Raw genomic sequence first — 17,201 nt, 5'->3', positions numbered from 1 at the left:
ACACACAAAAGCAAGTTAAATCTATATTTTGTTCATCAGCAACCGCGATTAACTCTTCTCGGTTCTCGGTTGAAATCGCGCGGCTCGTCCACGTACAAAGACACAAACAAGTGGTCGTCACGAAGTGATAAGTGGTGGCCAAAAAAGAGGTGATCTCAATTGCTACGGCGGAGTGCCCAAGATGCGAGTGACATAAATCTCTGCGACTGGAGCGCAACCTTTCCTCCTGTTTCGGTGGTCGCGTAACAAAGGGGTGTCCTCCGGTGCTGGTTGCCGTTTTGCTTGCCGCTGGATAATGAATAGCAGCCAACCCATCGATAAAGGATCGTCGTATGTTGTGATTATGATGATGACGATGACAGCAGATCTATCTGTACATAACAACAACAACATCCGTAAGGCCAATTAGGAGCAGCCTAATTGAATCGTCCTTCCCAGTGAACGCGGAGCGTGTCGCCCGTGAGTTTGCAGCCACTTCCGTGTCTTCTTCGCGCAAAAACGAAAATGTTTGGCCGCACCGAAACCAACAAGGACAGCTTTCTGGTCCAGACGAAGGCGGCCCGCGAAGAGCGAGCCAACGAGCGGGCGCAGGAAGAGCGGCGCGATCGGGCGGTGCTGCTGCTTCAGCGCAACATCCGCGGATGGCTGGCGCGAACCAAGTTCCGGCGATTGATACTGTAAGTGTCCACCAAGTGCGCCTTGCTTTCAGAGTTGTCAATCCGATGCTCTTTCGATTTTTAGCGAGGAATTCGATCAGCTGTTGCCGCCAGTTACGAACGTGGGTAAACCCATCGACCTGCAACCGAGTATAGCCGTGTACCGGGCGGCCACACATTTTCTGCTGCAATGGAAAGGAGACACCGGAGCACCGGAAGCCGCCCCACATCGGGAGCGGCTCGAACGCTTGTGCCGGTATCTGGTGGCCAGCTTGGAATCGGATTCACCCAAAACCAGCTATATCGGTGTGGCGTTCAACAAAGACCTTAGTCTGGCCTGGATTCGGCATATCAAAAAGCTGCTCTATCGGTGCTGCACCGCCGTGGAGCTTTTGCGACCGGAAGTGCACAGTGACAGCATCTCGTTGGCCTTGTACCTCCACACGCTGGTCGCGTTTACCTCTATCAACAGTTGGGCGCTGTTGCGCAACAAATCACTGGCCGGTCTAAAGCCGGGCATGACCCAGCTCTGCGCGAACGTGATGGGTGATCTGGTGCAGAAAGGATTCTACCTTACGCTGCGCAATGTACTGGTAAAGGGAACGTGCCGGCCGGTGGTAAACCTGAAACCAATCTCCCTGACCGCACTCGTCACGCTCGCATTGCGTCCGCTCATATCGTCCAATTTCAGCGAAAATCTGCTTAGCCAGTTTCTAGTGCAGATCCTGTCCGTTCCGGGCATGATCATGCAACTCGAGCAGTACACACCGGAGTGTCTGGTCAGTGTGCAGGGGCACGGGCTGTTGGAGAAAACGCTGACCCTGCTGAGCGGCGACCAGTCGATGAAGTTCGTGCTGGCAAGTTTGCAGAACAGTCATCTGTTGGCGCTGCTGTCGAACATTGTGCACCTGTACTATCTCGAAACTCCGGAGCTGGCAGCCAACCTTGCCTTTCCGGCGTTTACGTTCGTCGTGACACAGCTGCTGAACGGTATCCTCAACAGTCTGAGCCAAGCCGGTGGTGCATTCACCCAATGGCACGAGCTGCTGGGTTGGTTTTCGCCCGGGAAGGACCGCTTGCAGCACGAAAACTTGCCACTCATCAAGAAACAGATCCACCTCCTGTGGAACCATCGGTTGGTGAAGCTGCTGCTGGGAGACAATCTCAAAGAACTGGCCGTTGGGTACGAAACGATTGATTACCCGATACCGAGCGGGAACAGTACGGGGAATCTACTCAAGCGTGCTCTTACATTCGAGCGAGGTTCGCTCAAGGGCCAACCGAGCAAAGCTACGCGAGCCAATCGGAAACTTGGCGGTGCCGAAGTTTCCCGCGTTGCGTTGACTTGTTCGATGTATCATGCTGGACTCAGTGCGCTGTCGCAGTTGCGATTGGATATACTTTCCGGTAAGATTGCCACTCCTCCTAATCCAGCACATCATATTTACGGGCATTCGTTCTTGTTTTTTACAGGACTCTGCTATAACGACACGGTACTGCACGATCTGTGGCTGCTGCTTGGCTCGATTGGACCGAACTGTGGCCTAAAGGGTTTCATTGAGCTGCTGCAAGCGAGCCAAACGAACTACGCACCGCCACTTTTACTACTTTCCTTGTTTTGTGACTGTATGACGCACTACGTTACGTAAGTGTGACATTCGCTCTTCGCTCGGACTTTGGTTCATCAACCTTTTTCGCATTCTTACAGTATTTTGGACGACTTGGAAATGTACGAACAGCAGAGCCCGTTCACGCTGAACGACTACATTGTGCTGTCGCACTTCCTCAACACGTTCCTGTATCGCACCATCCAGGATCAGATACTGGATGCGAAGACGGCCACCAGTGCGCCGCTGTTTGTCGCGACACACACACTCCTGCTTTGCCTGTACCGTCGCGACTGTCGGCGACAGTTTGCCCCGGCAAACCACTGGCTCATCCGCGACATTCGTCCGTCGCATTTTCTTGCCGATCTGGAGAAGGGCAAAAAGCACACGCAAATTTTGCTGCAAAAAATGCCCCACGTTATACCGCACGAGGATCGGGTGCAGCTGTTTCGCAAGTTTGTGCAAAACGAAAAAGCGGTCCTTGGCCTGACGGAGTCGGCCTGCGCGTCACCCAGCTCGGCCCTCGTGACGGTGCATCGTGACCGAATCGTCGAGGACGGCTACCGGCAGCTGGCCGCTCTGCCACCGCACGGGCTGAAGGGGGTGATACGGGTGCGTTTCATCAACCAGCAGGGCCTGGATGAGGCCGGCATCGATCAGGACGGCGTGTTCAAGGAGTTTCTGGAAGAGACCATCAAGCGGGTGTTTGATCCTTCGCTGAATCTGTTCAAAACGACCACCGAACAGCGCCTGTACCCTTCGCCGACGTCGCACATGCAGGAGAACCATTTGGCGTTGTTCGAGTTTGTCGGCCGCATGCTCGGCAAGGCGGTGTACGAGGGGATCGTGGTGGACGTTCCGTTTGCGTCGTTCTTTCTGTCGCAGGTGCTCGGCCAAACGCAACAAGCACTGTACAGTTGCATGGACGAGCTGCCGTCGCTGGACAAGGAGCTTTACCGGAGCCTAACGTTCATCAAACACTATCAGGGCGATGTGGCCGATCTCGATTTAACGTTCAGCGTCGACGAGGATGTGATGGGCAAAATCGTTACCCACGAGCTGCACCCGGGCGGAAAGGCTCGTACCGTTAACAATGATAATAAGTAAGTTTGCTGGTGCCGCGTTTTGATTGATTACCTGATTACTTCATTGATTACTTTTTAGAATCAATTACATCCACTATATGGCGTACTTTCGGATGCATACGCAAATACGCGACCAAACTGCGGCATTCATCCGAGGTTTCCGCAGCATAGTCAACCCGGACTGGTTGGCACTGTTCTCCACGCCAGAAGTATGCCGTTTTTGTGAGATTGTTAGGGCCACATTTTGACTGATCATTTCCCCGTTGCAGTTGCAAAGATTAATTTCGGGTGATACCTCGCCACTGGATTTGAAGGATTTGCGAAAACACACGCAATATTACGGTGGCTTCCATGATGGCCATCGGGTTGTCAGTTGGCTTTGGGACATTCTTGCCAAAGATTTTACGGAGGAGGAAAAGAAGCTTTTCTTGAAGGTAGCCACGGTGCCGGAACTGGACCCTTCATACCCGTTCCGATTGGTGATTGTTATGTGTTTTATCCTTTCTTTTCAGTTTGTAACCAGCTGCTCGAAGCCACCGTTGCTGGGATTCGCTCACCTGGAGCCACCGTTTTCGATACGCTGCGTAGAGGTTGGCGATGATGAAGACATCGGCGATACGGTTGGCTCGGTGATACGCGGATTTTTCACCATACGCAAGAAGGACCCACTGAACCGGCTACCGACTTCGTCGACGTGCTTCAATCTGCTCAAGCTTCCAAACTACCAGAAAAAGAGTATGCTTCGCGATAAACTGCGATACGCGATATCCAGCAACACAGGATTCGAGCTTTCTTAAGGCACCGGACACACCCGCGTCGGAATCGGCTTCCAGGGAGAGGATCGGCTTAGAGGGCAAGATAGGGAAAGAGCGAAAGGGCGTGCTTCTGATTCGATCGGGAAGCGGCAGGAGGTGGAATTTATATTAACTGTGATAGTAAGTGTAAGATTTTCAATCGGGCAACTAGCAATCGTTGAGCGAACCGCTGCCACAACGTGGACGGGATTGGGTTGGATCAGGTAGACGCGTAACAATCGACCGGAAGCCCCGGAAGAGGCTTTTTGGTAGAAACTGCGATAACGCTGGTAATTGGCGACAGTAATTGGCACTGCGCGGAGCAAACATTCGCAAACTTGTTTTATTTAAATTCGTTTTACATTTTCTGTTCGTAGAGTGTGTCGTGTGACGAAAACGAGAGGGCAATGTATTAATAGGTGTGTGTATTTATCCAGTGTATCTTATGTGCAACAAACGAAACTTTTGCTCGATGCAATCGCTATGAGATTAGGGATGAGAAAGGCAACAGGTTCCAGGTGGCGATCGAAACGAAGACAAACCCGTATTCGAATTGAAGAGTTTTGTATTTTTTGTATGGTACTCCAGTAGTCATGTAGTAGTCAGTGGTAGGTGTAAAATGATAATCCAATATTCATATGGTCCTATAATCAGAAAATGCATATTTTTGGAACTTATCTAGCAGCGAATCAGATTGCGTGAAGAGCGGCAACCGCGAACCGTGAAGTGCGACAACCGTACTAGTAGTTTATTTAAACCTTGGTTCCTTCCTGTGGGCGTAAAAATTATGTTTCAATTGTCCACACCAGACTAGACTTCCGACGTAGGATTGCCGGGGTTATGTTATAAAATATCATCACATACAACACATAAAGTCACGAAACGTGTGTCTCGTGGGCGAACGGAATGTTCAAGTGCAACCTAAATGGCAGTCAATAAAAATAGTGAAATTAATTTAAGTTAAGTGCTTTTTTAGGGAAGTAGTTTTTAAACCGTTTTTACGAATCTAGCGATCTGATTCGATATTACTTGCGCTCAATGTGCTCGAAAGTTGCGCACAATCACGAACTGTCAAATGTCAGTCAAAATGTCAAATGTTTCCTTTGTTCGGGATTCTCGTAGATTTTCACATACACACATGTCACCAGCTTGGTGTTGGTGCAAAGGTCAGGTTTGTTTGTCAGGTTCGAAAGATCAAAGTCGGTTGTTTGGATTCTCAGACAAACGTCAGAAAAAATGCTCACAAAAAATTCAACTTTTGCGCGGATCGGGCGTGCGTTTCCGTCGAATTTCGTGTTTTCACGATAAATTCGGTTCTTCCGGATGTGCGTGACGACGAAAGCGCCGTGACTAACATCTGTGGCGCACACACACAAACACGGCAGTAACGCAGGAAGTGGTTCGTTCGTCGCCATCCGTCGGAACAGCGGAAAAGTCGCACAGGGGCGCGAGTGAAAGGAAACTCGTTTTCCCAACACCGGCTAGCGCTGGACTTGCGAGGACATTGGTGAAGTTTTGTGATTCCTCTCCGGGCTCTGCCTTCCCAAGTGCATCCTCGCTTCCGCGCGCCAGTGTGTGCCTGTGTGTGTGTGTGAAGAAAAAAGGTAAAAGGGAAACACCAACAAGAACGGTGCGCGTTCTGATGACTAGCCTGAGGAACCGCAGCCCTTTTCATCGATCCCTTCCCTTCGAAAAGGGCATCGATTACGGACACACGGCAGCGCGAGTGAAACAGCGATAGAGCGAACGGTGGTTCACAACGATCTGACAGTTGCCGTGGTTTCAACGCGCTTACTACGGTAGTACACACGAGCAGTTGGTTGTTTTGCTGCTGCTGGTTACCCTCAAAGTAGCCGTTGACTAATCAAAGTTCCCCATTGTTTTCCCCTGTCAGAGTGTGCGGTGGTGACAAGTGTAAACAATAGTGCAGCTGTCAAAGGAGGCTGCTGGTTCGCGAAGCTGCCACTGCCACAACACTGCCACAACAACGGCCTTGTGTCATCTTCTAATTTTACGCAACTCCGCACCTGGTGCTGGTGTGTGAATTAAAGTGCATCCCGCTCGGAACAGTGCTCCGAGTAGCTCCAGCCAATTGCTGCTCTTGGAGGTCAGCAACGTTTCCTCGCGTCAGCAACCTTCAGCCAAGGGCGTCCGGATTCCGTACGAGCGTGTGAAAAAAAGCGGGCACGTCGTTAAAAAACCCGTCCCCGTCCCGAGGAGTCCGAACAGCTGACAGACGGACAAACGGCCAAGTTCCGGTAACGCGCCCGTCCAAGTGTGCAACTCGCTGAGGTGATCCAGATGTGCTCTTTTTGATTGTCTGTGTCGCTCCGTGACGAACCGGAAGTGAAAGCTTCGGCGCATCTTCAACAACCTCCGGTCTGGCGAGACTACCGGAAAGCCCTCCGGTGTCCATGGAAACGACGTTCGTGGTGGTGCTTGTGCGTGACCAAGGCAACTCGATTCGAAAATCGGCGGAAAAGTAAATCCACCCACTAAGTTCCGAATCGGTCCGTCCGATTGCAGCATTGTCCTCGTGCGTTACTTAATCGCAGATTCACACACACACTAGCACTACAAGTTGGTGTGTTGCGTGCATTTTCCGAGAAAAGCGAAAGAGGTTTTCCAGCGCGCTCGTGGCGGCTCTCCACTGGAAGGGCACGACGACGACGATGAAGGGCTGATCGTTTCGATCGTGCGTGCTTGTGTGTACGTGTTCCTCGTTTTCCTCATTCCACGGTTTACTGCGCGTTCTTCTTACCACTGTGTGTTCCGCTTGGAAACCCTAACCTTGAATACCCCGCGACTGCACCAGCCGACCAGAGCGACGGCTACGTATCGTTTCGGTGCAAAAGAAGACAGGAACGCCAGCAAACCTTCAACCGTCCGATGATCGTCGCAGCACAAACCGGACGGCACCGAACGATCCTTGGTTTGCAATCCGGCCATCTTCCTGTCCGCGGTGCGTAGATTGTTTCCGGTTCCAGATTATCCAATCATCACCGAGAGAGAGCTCCACGGACCTCGACCAAGCGGTGTGTGCCGCCGTCGTTTGTTGGTTCCGTTAATTGTTCCTGCAGCGATTGCGCCACGGTGCAGCGCGCGCGCCCCCGTGTGTTGTGTTGCATTGTGCCAGTGTTTTGTGCATTCCGGAAGCTAGCGAATGAAAGTTCCAGTGTGCGAATGTCTCTAACGTGCGAGCTGCCGGTGCGTGTGTTCTCTGGCTGAGCAGCCGAGAAAAAGAGAAGGAAGGAAAGTGAGAGAGGCAGAGTGCTTTTTGTCGTGTGTGTGCTGTGTGTGTGTGTCTGTGGGTTTATGTTAAGTGGCCAGCGCGCGTTGTTGGGCCAACCGGGCTATTTTCACCGGCTTCCGGTTTCCCACGACGACCTTGCGACGGGGAAGAAACGTGTCTGGGGATCCCTGCCCTGCCCTGCCCTGCCCTGCGGTGCCCTATTCCATCCGACGGTTTTCCCACGGAACACTTCGACTGTGGCAGGATCAGGCGCTCCGTTTTGGCTCCCCGCTCCCGGCTTCGGGTTATGCGCTTCGTCTGAATGGCGGCAGTCGGTGGGCCGGCCAGGCAATCACGGGGGGTGTCCATGAGTGTCTCGATGTCACTGGTACAGGGTGGTGCGGCCGGTGCCCCGCAAGGTGCCATCCTGGCGGCGGCGGCCCCCTTCTTCCAACCGCCAGCCGTCCCGCAGGACGTGCAACCGGATCGACCGATCGGTTACGGAGCTTTCGGTGTTGTATGGTAAGTTCCAAGGACATTCCTCACCTATCGTAGTTAGTTTCTTTCGTAAATACAATACGTAAATACGTGTTCCATCACGATCCAACTATTTCAATGTTGAATAACTCCGCTATTTGTAATCTGATTTTGACAAGATTTATTTATGGTATAGAATGCCGTTTATTAACAATTCACCCAGAAAACAATATCGATCAAATGATCGCTTCCATCAGACACACTTAAAGCGGCCTTTTTTGGGCATTTTTCATTGTATTTGACAACATTTCGGTCATAGACAACGTAATAGCTGCAACATCCGCTGTGATGTTGGCTTTCAGTTCTTCAATGGTCTTCGGTTGGCTGGCATAAACCTTACTCTTTAAATAGCTCCACAGAAAGAAGTCAGAAAAAATCGGCATTATTAACCATGCACAGTTTTTACAGTTTTCACAGTTGAAGGATTATTTGCAATGTAGAGCGCTACAATTTCAGCCCTCTGTTTTACCGAAAATTACCGAAATTTACCGATCCATGACTAAAACGGCATACACTGAAGTTTCAGAATCTGGTTAATTTGTCAAAATCGACTAACAAATAGCGGAGTTATTCAATATTTAAATAGTTGGATCGTGATGGAACACACTATAGTACGTTGTAGTGTTATAGTGTAACGTTCGACAGTAGAGTTTTGTGTCCTACAGTATCTCCGCTTCGGATACTGATGAATCTAATAAATGTTTATCTGCAAGCTGGGTACTCTGCTGTTTTATCATTAAATGCTTATAAATATTTAAAAAAAATGCGTTCGCCTTTGCTGCTGTGGTTGGCGTTCGGTAAGCCGCCTGATTGGGCATCCAATTGAATAAATTTCATCACCCGTTGATGAATCATCACTATTTGCTAATGGCAGAACCCCGTCATCGAAAAGTAGTGTTCGGATCGCAATTTGCATCATTTCTGGTTCCGTCAGATTGAAAAGAACAGAGAAAAATCGTGCATTCTTTCGGCCTTTCGGGTCCAGTCATCGCCTTGAAGTCAGGATGACCGATGAACGCAGTTTTGATTATTTGCGCTTCGAAGTTGTGGGCTGCACACTCTGTTTGCCTTGAGGAACCACATTTCAGTCGCACACCGCAAATCGACCGCTCGAGCGCTATTACGACTTCCTGAAGTCACGGAATGAGGCCCCCAGATTTGAACGAATAATTGATAATTCATCATCATTCATTCTCAAGCACCATGGCAGCCACTGAGCCACGTCCTAGTTCTTCCTATGGAGCGCTGATAATTAATTCATTTTTCCACAAACATTCCATCACGGCCCCGTGACGGGGGAAGGGCAGCCTGCGCTACCTGCGCCACAAAAGTCATCCCGTTTATTTACGGACCACAAAACCAATCGGACCAACCAGCTGACGCTGGAATCGATAAGAGGAACGACGTGCTTCACCGCGTCCGATCCGAGAGGCTTCTCCGTCGTGTTCCATTATCTCTCGTGCCCGATTGGTTGCGTCTTTAAATGGCCCCCGGACGCGTTTCGTGAGTGAGTTCTTCTTGTGCACAAAAGTTGTGTTTTATTTTGCCTCCGTTCTCCCTTTCTTTGACAGCGCCCGCCAGCGAGAGGCGGCGGCGTCTTCTGAGTGAGATCGCATGCAGCTGCGCCAGCAATTTGTTCGCGACGTCGCATCGCCAGCAAAAAGTGGTGACCTAAAAACCGGCGGCGAGAGCGAGAAGTGTGCCAAATCAAGTGGCCTCCAACTTGCGACTTGCGGGATAATGTCTATCGCGTGGAGAACACGAATTTTTAAAATATCCGTCACAGAGAGCGGACGGGAATCGATTTGGTGCGCCGTTTTGCGGAAACAAACCAACCACGGGCGACGGGGGACGGTTGGTGGCAAACGACTGATAAGGCCACCGCAGACAGTGGCACTCGACGAAGTTGTACTTCGGGAACTGGAAACTGGAGCAACGTCGCCACGGCTCGACGCGGAACGAAGTGGCGAAAATCGGCCCAATGGCTGGCGCCCGAGAACGTCCGAGAATGAGGTTACAAGATGGTGCGCCCCCGTGTCGATGTCTTTCCCTTGAACGTCTTCCAACCAACGATCGCTAGGCCCCTTGAATGGACCTTGAAACACTTTCCCGAACGGGGGGCAATTCACGGCTATGCGGTGCACGGGTGCGGAGGTTTCACAAATTGTCACAACCGGTGGACCAAGCGGGTGCGAAATGTCGCCGATCTTCCTCGGCCCCCCTCCGCGGGAGCTGCTTCCGCGTGCGTTATGTGGATCGCTTTCGATTCGGTGCCGCCGTCTTGGGGCACGATATCAATTCACATCGTAAAGTGCGCGTTCGCTCGGCAAACAGACGTGTCAAGGGTGTGAAATGTATGGCAAACATGCGCTCTAATAGATTTTTGTTGCAGTTCGACGCCAGGCTTTTGCCTCTAACGCCTGTTTCCAGCCGGCGCTCTCTCGGACTTGAATATTCGGTCCTAATGGGAATCAATTGACCAGGATTCCAGTGCCGCGGACAGTGCTGTTCTCAAAAGTGCATTACCCAAGTGATGAAGAGAGTCCAAGCGATATGGCGGCTGACCGTTTGCGCCGACACCCGGACACGCTGTTTGATAAATGATATGGTTCGAGAGAGAGCGAGCAAAGGGTACCAAAAAGAGAGATAGCGTGAGGAAGAAAAAGATCCCACGAAAACCAAATAAATTATATCGGTCACCGCACCGGGGGCCAGAGCGAGAAACACACGAAATGTCGCACCGAAAGCGATGACGCATCACCACCCAGAGCCCGAGCTAGTTGCGCGCGCGGTGCCAGTGAAAGTTATCGCGAATTTTTTGCGCGTCCCGAGGTGATAAAGGGGTGGCTTCTCGGTGGTGGTGACAAGCGTTATGATAAAATCATGCGAAGCTAAGCGAGGTTCGCACGGAGCGAAGGTGCGTCGTTCGGTTGGTGTCTGGGTTGTTGCTATCAATGCTCCAGGGAACGGCGTGAACACCTCTTATCGTGATAACGCCACTACGACGTGGGGCCGCTCGAGGACACGGTGGCTTATGCGCACTGTGTGCGGCGTGGTGGCCATCGGTCAACATATTAAGTAAGGGGTTACGAGTGGGAAGTGGAGCATGAGATCCGGGCTTGTGAGAGGTGATCGATCTGTGCAGGGTGTGGGTCCCACCAAATGTGCCGGAGTTTGTGATAAAAGTGGCCAACACAGAGCCATTTAAAATTATTTAATGCTGCTCGTTACTCCAATTCTACGGTTTCTCGGTTGTGGTTCGTATGTTTCGTCCTGTTCCGTTGAGTTCAGTGTTTGCACAAAGCAGCAAGCTAGTGTTTTATGGCGTTACCACAAGAGCATCCCAAGAGCCCCCAGGGGCATCGTTGCGTGAACCCAACTCCATCATCTCGTGTCAATATTAATGATCGCTCGGTTGGCTTGGTCTCCTTTTTCTTCAGTAGCTTCTTCTCGCTTCGTACAGCACAGCACAGGCCACAATCACTCCGCTTCGTACCCTATCATCCGAGAGAGCTGTCCAATATGCGAAATTGCTTCACACACTGCTGGACCGCGCTTCCTTCGTCGACGACGACGTTCGTAGCGTGACGAATGTATGTGCGCGCGCGGACACCCGACTGTGATCAATTATCTAACACTAATTTGGCAGCGACCTAATTGGGCCATCGTCCACGCAAGGCCACCGGGCGGGGGCCCGGCCCACAGCAAAGGGTGACTGGATGACACCGCGCAACATGATCAATACTGTCTCGCGTTAGGAAAGGATCGGAGGGTCCATCGCGCGCGTCATCTTACGCAACGGAAACCCGGGGTGTCCTTCACATCCTGTCAAGGTTTCTTCTGGCTACTTCTTCCGAGCCCAAGGATGATGGCCTGTAGGGACACGTGTAGTGTTTAGGTGGTATTTTTAGATACGGCTGCAAAGTGCCATGGGAAAATGGCACGGGCCATCGTCGTTGGAGTGAACGACAAGATGCCAAGACATGGACGGATCGAAGGAGCGTGCTCAGAAAGGACATCCTCTGCTGCGTCGTGAGGCAATTACTGGAATTTCTTTAAAACAATTTAAAAATTAAACTAACGTGCTGGGAAATTTACTTAAAAATAGGTCTTGTGATCCTTAAAGTTGTAATCGGTTTGGGTGCATTTGCGAGCCAACGTTCTCAAACAAAAAGTTACAAAAAACCAGCCCGGTGAAGCTTTTCTCTCTACCTGAACCGGGTTCCAGCCGGGCGCACTGAATGATAAATGAAGTGCAAGCAAGGGGAAGCAGCTCTCGCGTCGGAGTCAAGTTCCGCCTGCTGCAGAACGGCGGGCGGTTTTCGGCCGGCAGCGCCAGAAGCATAATTACAAAGTGCGATTTAACAAAATTGCAGCTCTCCGGCCCTAGCGCGCTGCAACTAATTAATGCAATCGTTAATCATTTACGCGGATGCTACTCCGTGCTCCGTTCGTTCGCTCGGGAACGATGGTAGAATCTCCTTGGAAGGTTACCTGCGATATCTCGCGGACGCGCACGGCAAGAAGGAAGAAGGAAGTTTTCGAAAGTCGTCCCGGCTTGCTAGCGGACACTGACGGCTTCGGGCACAAATTTGACGTCCGATCATAGCCGTTGCTGCCCGCTGGAGAACCTCAAGTTTTTGCTTTCAGATGACTGAGTTTGCTGTGGGCTAATTTGAACATCAAATAAAATAGTGTTAGGTCGAACTCATTATGACACACATAGTTTGATAACCCATTTACGGCCGTTCTAGCCCCCCGGCACCCGGTAGACGGACTAAGACGGATTTAATTTCGACCAACTTATACTGCTCTCGTTTCGCAGAAAAGTAATTACCACGTCGTCGGTTTCTGGGGGTTATGTTTGCTCTGCCGTGTGTGTGGTGCACGACGATGTTACCTAAGCAAACGAAACACGGTGGCCGCCGCCCCATACACGAGGCCGAAGTCGAGGGGGGTCTGCAAAAGTGATCCAGATAACCCGGGGGTTCGTGCGACGATGCGTATCCGTATCATAATTAGCTTTGGCGCGTCTTCCTTCCTTCACAAAATATTATCCTTCGCCCGGTCGGCGCTCGGCTGAGTTCGCTCAAGTAAAGCTAATGGGTAGGTTGATTAAAAGCGAGTCCACGTGTCCAACTAGCCGCCACCCCCCTCGGAAGGGCGTCTGGTGAGTTTGTGCTGCTGGCCCAGAGATTCCTCTGACCTGGGGAACGTGTTACACACGGAATGCGTTGCATGTGGCTCGTTTTCCGGACAAATTGGTTTGTAATTGAAAATTTAATCCAATGGCGGAGAGCAAAGGACACATCGTGTTCCGGAGTGCACAACCCACCAGATTTGAGCAACAATAATAATGTAACAAGCGTTTACTTTTTGACAATGCGCTTGACAATTCCCAGACCAGACCGCTCCCGGAATATGGTAATATGCAATATGAATGTGAATGTATTCTCCAGGGTTTTCCGGATGGGGGTTCTCTCGGCGGTCGATACCGTGACGGTTGAAGATGCCAATGACGGGCGGCGAACCTCGTTCCATTTCGAGCTGTGCTCGGTTTTGTGCAGACGGTTTTCGCCATTATTAACGAGAGTCGCTCTTGACAGAGATGCTTGACGTGGCTTATTGCAGAGTTGCGATTTCCGGTTGGTTCCAGCACGTTTCGATCGCTTTTTGGAGCTGGTTAACTATGTATGATTGGTTCAATGGGGCTGCTTTGTAGTCTGCTGCAGCTTACAAGGACTTTCCGCGCTCCTTCCTGTGTGCCACCAGAAATTCTAATCGATACGACTGACTATTAAAATAATTGAATTCTGGTCGAATAATAGGAAGTTTAGCGTGGAATCCTTAATATCGAGCGTTTGCTCGTAGATTCTGATGCCCTTTTAAAAGGTTCCGTAAAGGAGGAAGTCCGTGTGCATGCTATTATTAATATCCTGCCTCTTCCCCGCAACCCGATACCCTTTGGACGGATCCTGAAACAGGCCTTCGGCAGCATTGTTCCTGGTGATCCTAAAATAAACCCCCTTTGCGTATGTCAAGTCGACTCGTGTCGACGTTCTATTAAAAGCGCTAACAACCTACACGTAAACACACACCCGCAACCGATGACTTAGTAACGTTGATAGTGCTACATAAACCGGGGCGGTATGGTTCGTTCAGTAGCTGCCCGGACCAGTGACCATGCTGCAAACAGGAAGGTTCTCTCTTCACAACTTGCAAACAAAAAATGAAGAACTGCACGACAATGCATGGCATTGGGTGGCACTTTGTTGCTTCTGCGACAGTCATCTTGCTTTCAATAATAAAATGGAACGAACCTTCTCCCGAAGACCCAGCTGGCTGACCCCTTGAAGATGTCGATCGTGAAGTTGGCCGGGCGGCCTTTATTTGCCGTTCGTAATAGATGGGACCTGTCGTCCTCGTCATCGTCGTTGTTTGCAAGCGTGGAGTGGCCTGGCCCTGTCTCAGAAAGGGGACCGATCGAAGAATGGGTGCTATTTTTAAAATGCGTCCAAAAGGTCCTGGGAACTGGGAAAGGCAATAAAATGACATGCGTCAACATGCAAATACTGGTCGGGCGACTGACGGCTGATGCTGGCGGGTCATGCGCGGGATATATGTTACTGACGAAACCGTGTCCCGATGGGCGACCTTTCGTATCCTTTTTCGTATTCTTGCGCTCGATCATGATTTGATCTTCATTTTTTGCCCTCAATTCAGCTGCCACCATCCTGCTCTAGAGGTTGTCGTTGTTGAGTTTTCAATTTTCTACCTTAAGGTCGGGGACAATTCATTGAGACCCGAATAAGGGTTGTTGCGTCAAAGTGCCTTCTGGGCAACTGACTCGAAAGTTAGAGCGGCCAAAAGCGGGGTGCCTTTAAATATTTGTTTTCGTCCGCCCATTGATGCGTCTCATACTACGGCCAGTAAATCATTTCCTCACCCCCATGTCCAGGTGGTCATTCCCTGAGTAGTGGCCACGTGCAGAAATAGTTTCGGAAACTATTACGGCGTCTCCCCAAAAGGTTGTCTTCATCACTTATTCCACCCTTTTAAAGGGTTGACTCTTGAACAAAAAAAAGGGACACTTGAACCGTAGACTTGGTCATCGTCATTAAAACCGGACCCGAGTGGAACCCACGCCGGGTCGTAACGAAAATTTATCGTTCCGAAGCATTAGACGAAGGAATTTATGCTTTGGCATGCTTTACTCTACCATCTATCCTTTCTATCCGTTGGTTGGTTGGTTTTTTCCGGAAAGTAGAAATTATCATTCACTTTTACTGCCGTAACCACCCGTCTGTGAAGGGAGATTCTCTCTTGGCCAGACAAACCCCTTGATGCTGTGTGCTGTATCGATATGGAGTCAAATACCAATCTTTCTGCGCCGGATGTAGTGTGCCCCAGAAGCATGTTGTGACCTCCACCGTCAAATACTTCCGAAATACCATCATCCCAGCCAGGTTCCCGAGCCGGGTTTCCATTATTTTGCCCTCTGCCGAGTTTCCGAAAACGGTACAGATTGGGGTTCGATCGCGCCTCTACCCCAGGCTACACAAATCGATAGCCAAAAAACGGTAGCCAACGCAGCAGTTCCGGTAAAGAACAGGGGGAAGAATTGGTGTCTGCGGCGGCGGCGGCCGCTGCTGCCGTTTGGCTTATTATTATGCTGCACGTAGCCCCTGGATAGGTCGGCAGTTCTTCCTCGGGCCCCACGGTGAGCTCGGCCGTGTCGGCCGTGCCTCACCCACCCCAGACATATGCGTCGAACGGTTCCCAGAACAGTCCCCCGGTTTTATGGCCGGAATTGGAACTGATGGCGACCGGCAGGCAGTGACGGCGGTGCCTCTTAGGTTCCGAGACGCTGTTGACCTCAGCCCTCTCCCGATTTTCGGCAGCCGGGGAAGCGAGAGGAGATGTGGTTATGGGATGCGACAGCTGCCAAGGATGGAAACGCGTGCTGCTTTGCATAAACGGAAACGGAAGCCGTGGGCCATGTGTGGCAGGTCGCACAGGAATGGGAACTGGGAGAACAAATCAATACATTATTACCACGCGACGCGACGTCCTGCGATGGCTCGCTCCCCAAAAGTTCGTCGAGAGTGGGTATGGCGAAGAGATGGCACTTCTCAAGTTACACAGCAAAAGACGTTGTAAAACGGAGCGGAATCCGTTATAAATAAATCACCGGTCGGTGGTGGTGATGGTAATCCGTGACGCGCCATTCTCAAGAGCAGAGCGATTATGTAGCCAGTTTAATTTGAAATAATGCATTGAAAAAGTTCCCCAAAGGAAGAAGCTACATTTGGGCATGTTTGAACTTTCGTGGCCACGCCTTCGGGGCTCAACGGATGGCCATTACCTTTCAACAAAGCTACGAAGAAGGAAAATCCCCACGTAAATGGAAAGGATTTCCACAGGGCAGGTCGCTCTCTCTCCAAGGGCTTGTCCGGACCGCGCATAAATCAGGAATGGAGCAAAGGGGGGACCACAACACAGTGCGCCGCCTCACCTTGTGCCGTTCACCATTTTCATAATGAACGTGCTCCGTCGTCGGCCACACAATGTGTCGGCCACAATTAAACCTTTAATTTGTCAACTGCAGCCCGTGGCGCGATTCGCGATCTCCATGAGCTGTTAATAGTGTCTCGGTTCGCCCTCGGTCTGCGCTCGGTTTCTTAAGCTTTTCTTTGAAGAAGCCGCAGAGTGGCGTTACGACGCCAGAAACCACCGGTGGGTTCCAGAGTGCGGTCTGCTGCTGTGCACTACTCGACACCAGCCGTCCTTGCACCAACGGAGTGGCCCCCAGATTAGGCGGAATCCAGATTATGCTATCGTCGTTGTTGAATCAATTTTCGTCATTCAGTTTGCAGTTGGCACTCTGTGACTCCGAGCACACAATCATGTTTATTGATTCGCCCCGGCATCCGGTATCGGATGACTAACTGGGTGCGTCGAGACGGGACTTCCTTCCAGGCACAAAAAAGAGACATTTTCTGCGAAATCTATCGCCGTTTGCAGTGCTGTCACTCTGCCCAGGAATCCCTTGACAATCTAGGGAAGGTCTTTTCCATATCGGAACGCAGCATTTGCGGCTCAGCACGTCCATCCGAGGGTTGACAAGCTCTGTTGACTAGCGTTTGGGGAGATATCAAGGGATCTCAAGTGGGGGGTTTTATACAGAAAAGGATTCATACCGTGGAGGGCTGAAATCATAAAAGTGTTGTATGTCTAGTCTCACATCAAATTTCCCCTTTAAGGCTTTCAGATAAATTTTACCATTCTAT

At 50.9% G+C, this 17,201-nt stretch overlaps 2 protein-coding genes across 2 annotated transcripts in view; both read left to right on the top strand.

The window, feature by feature from the left end:
* Window positions 1–504: 504 nt before the first annotated feature.
* Window positions 505–5,033, top strand: LOC128278150 (ubiquitin-protein ligase E3B). The gene is made up of 7 exons (XM_053016818.1): window positions 505–677; window positions 742–2,063; window positions 2,130–2,301; window positions 2,365–3,366; window positions 3,428–3,557; window positions 3,618–3,782; window positions 3,861–5,033. Exons 1-7 carry the CDS (start codon window positions 505–507, stop codon window positions 4,143–4,145), a joined length of 3,249 nt encoding a protein of 1,082 aa, XP_052872778.1. The 3' UTR covers window positions 4,146–5,033.
* Window positions 5,034–7,696: 2,663 nt separating this feature from the next.
* LOC128268791 (serine/threonine-protein kinase NLK) overlaps window positions 7,697–17,201 on the top strand; it is a 75,464-nt gene continuing 65,959 nt past the window's right edge. Inside the window, exon 1 of the mRNA XM_053006010.1 lies at window positions 7,697–7,896. Within this exon, the coding sequence (XP_052861970.1) occupies window positions 7,697–7,896 (200 nt within the window). The remainder of the gene's footprint in view (window positions 7,897–17,201) is intronic.

This window comes from Anopheles cruzii, chromosome 2, assembly GCF_943734635.1.
Source record: "Anopheles cruzii chromosome 2, idAnoCruzAS_RS32_06, whole genome shotgun sequence".
In the NCBI taxonomy this organism is placed as follows: Eukaryota; Metazoa; Arthropoda; class Insecta; order Diptera; family Culicidae; genus Anopheles; species Anopheles cruzii.
Note: the sequence above shows the minus strand (reverse complement) of the source record. Positions and strands in the feature narration are given on the sequence as shown.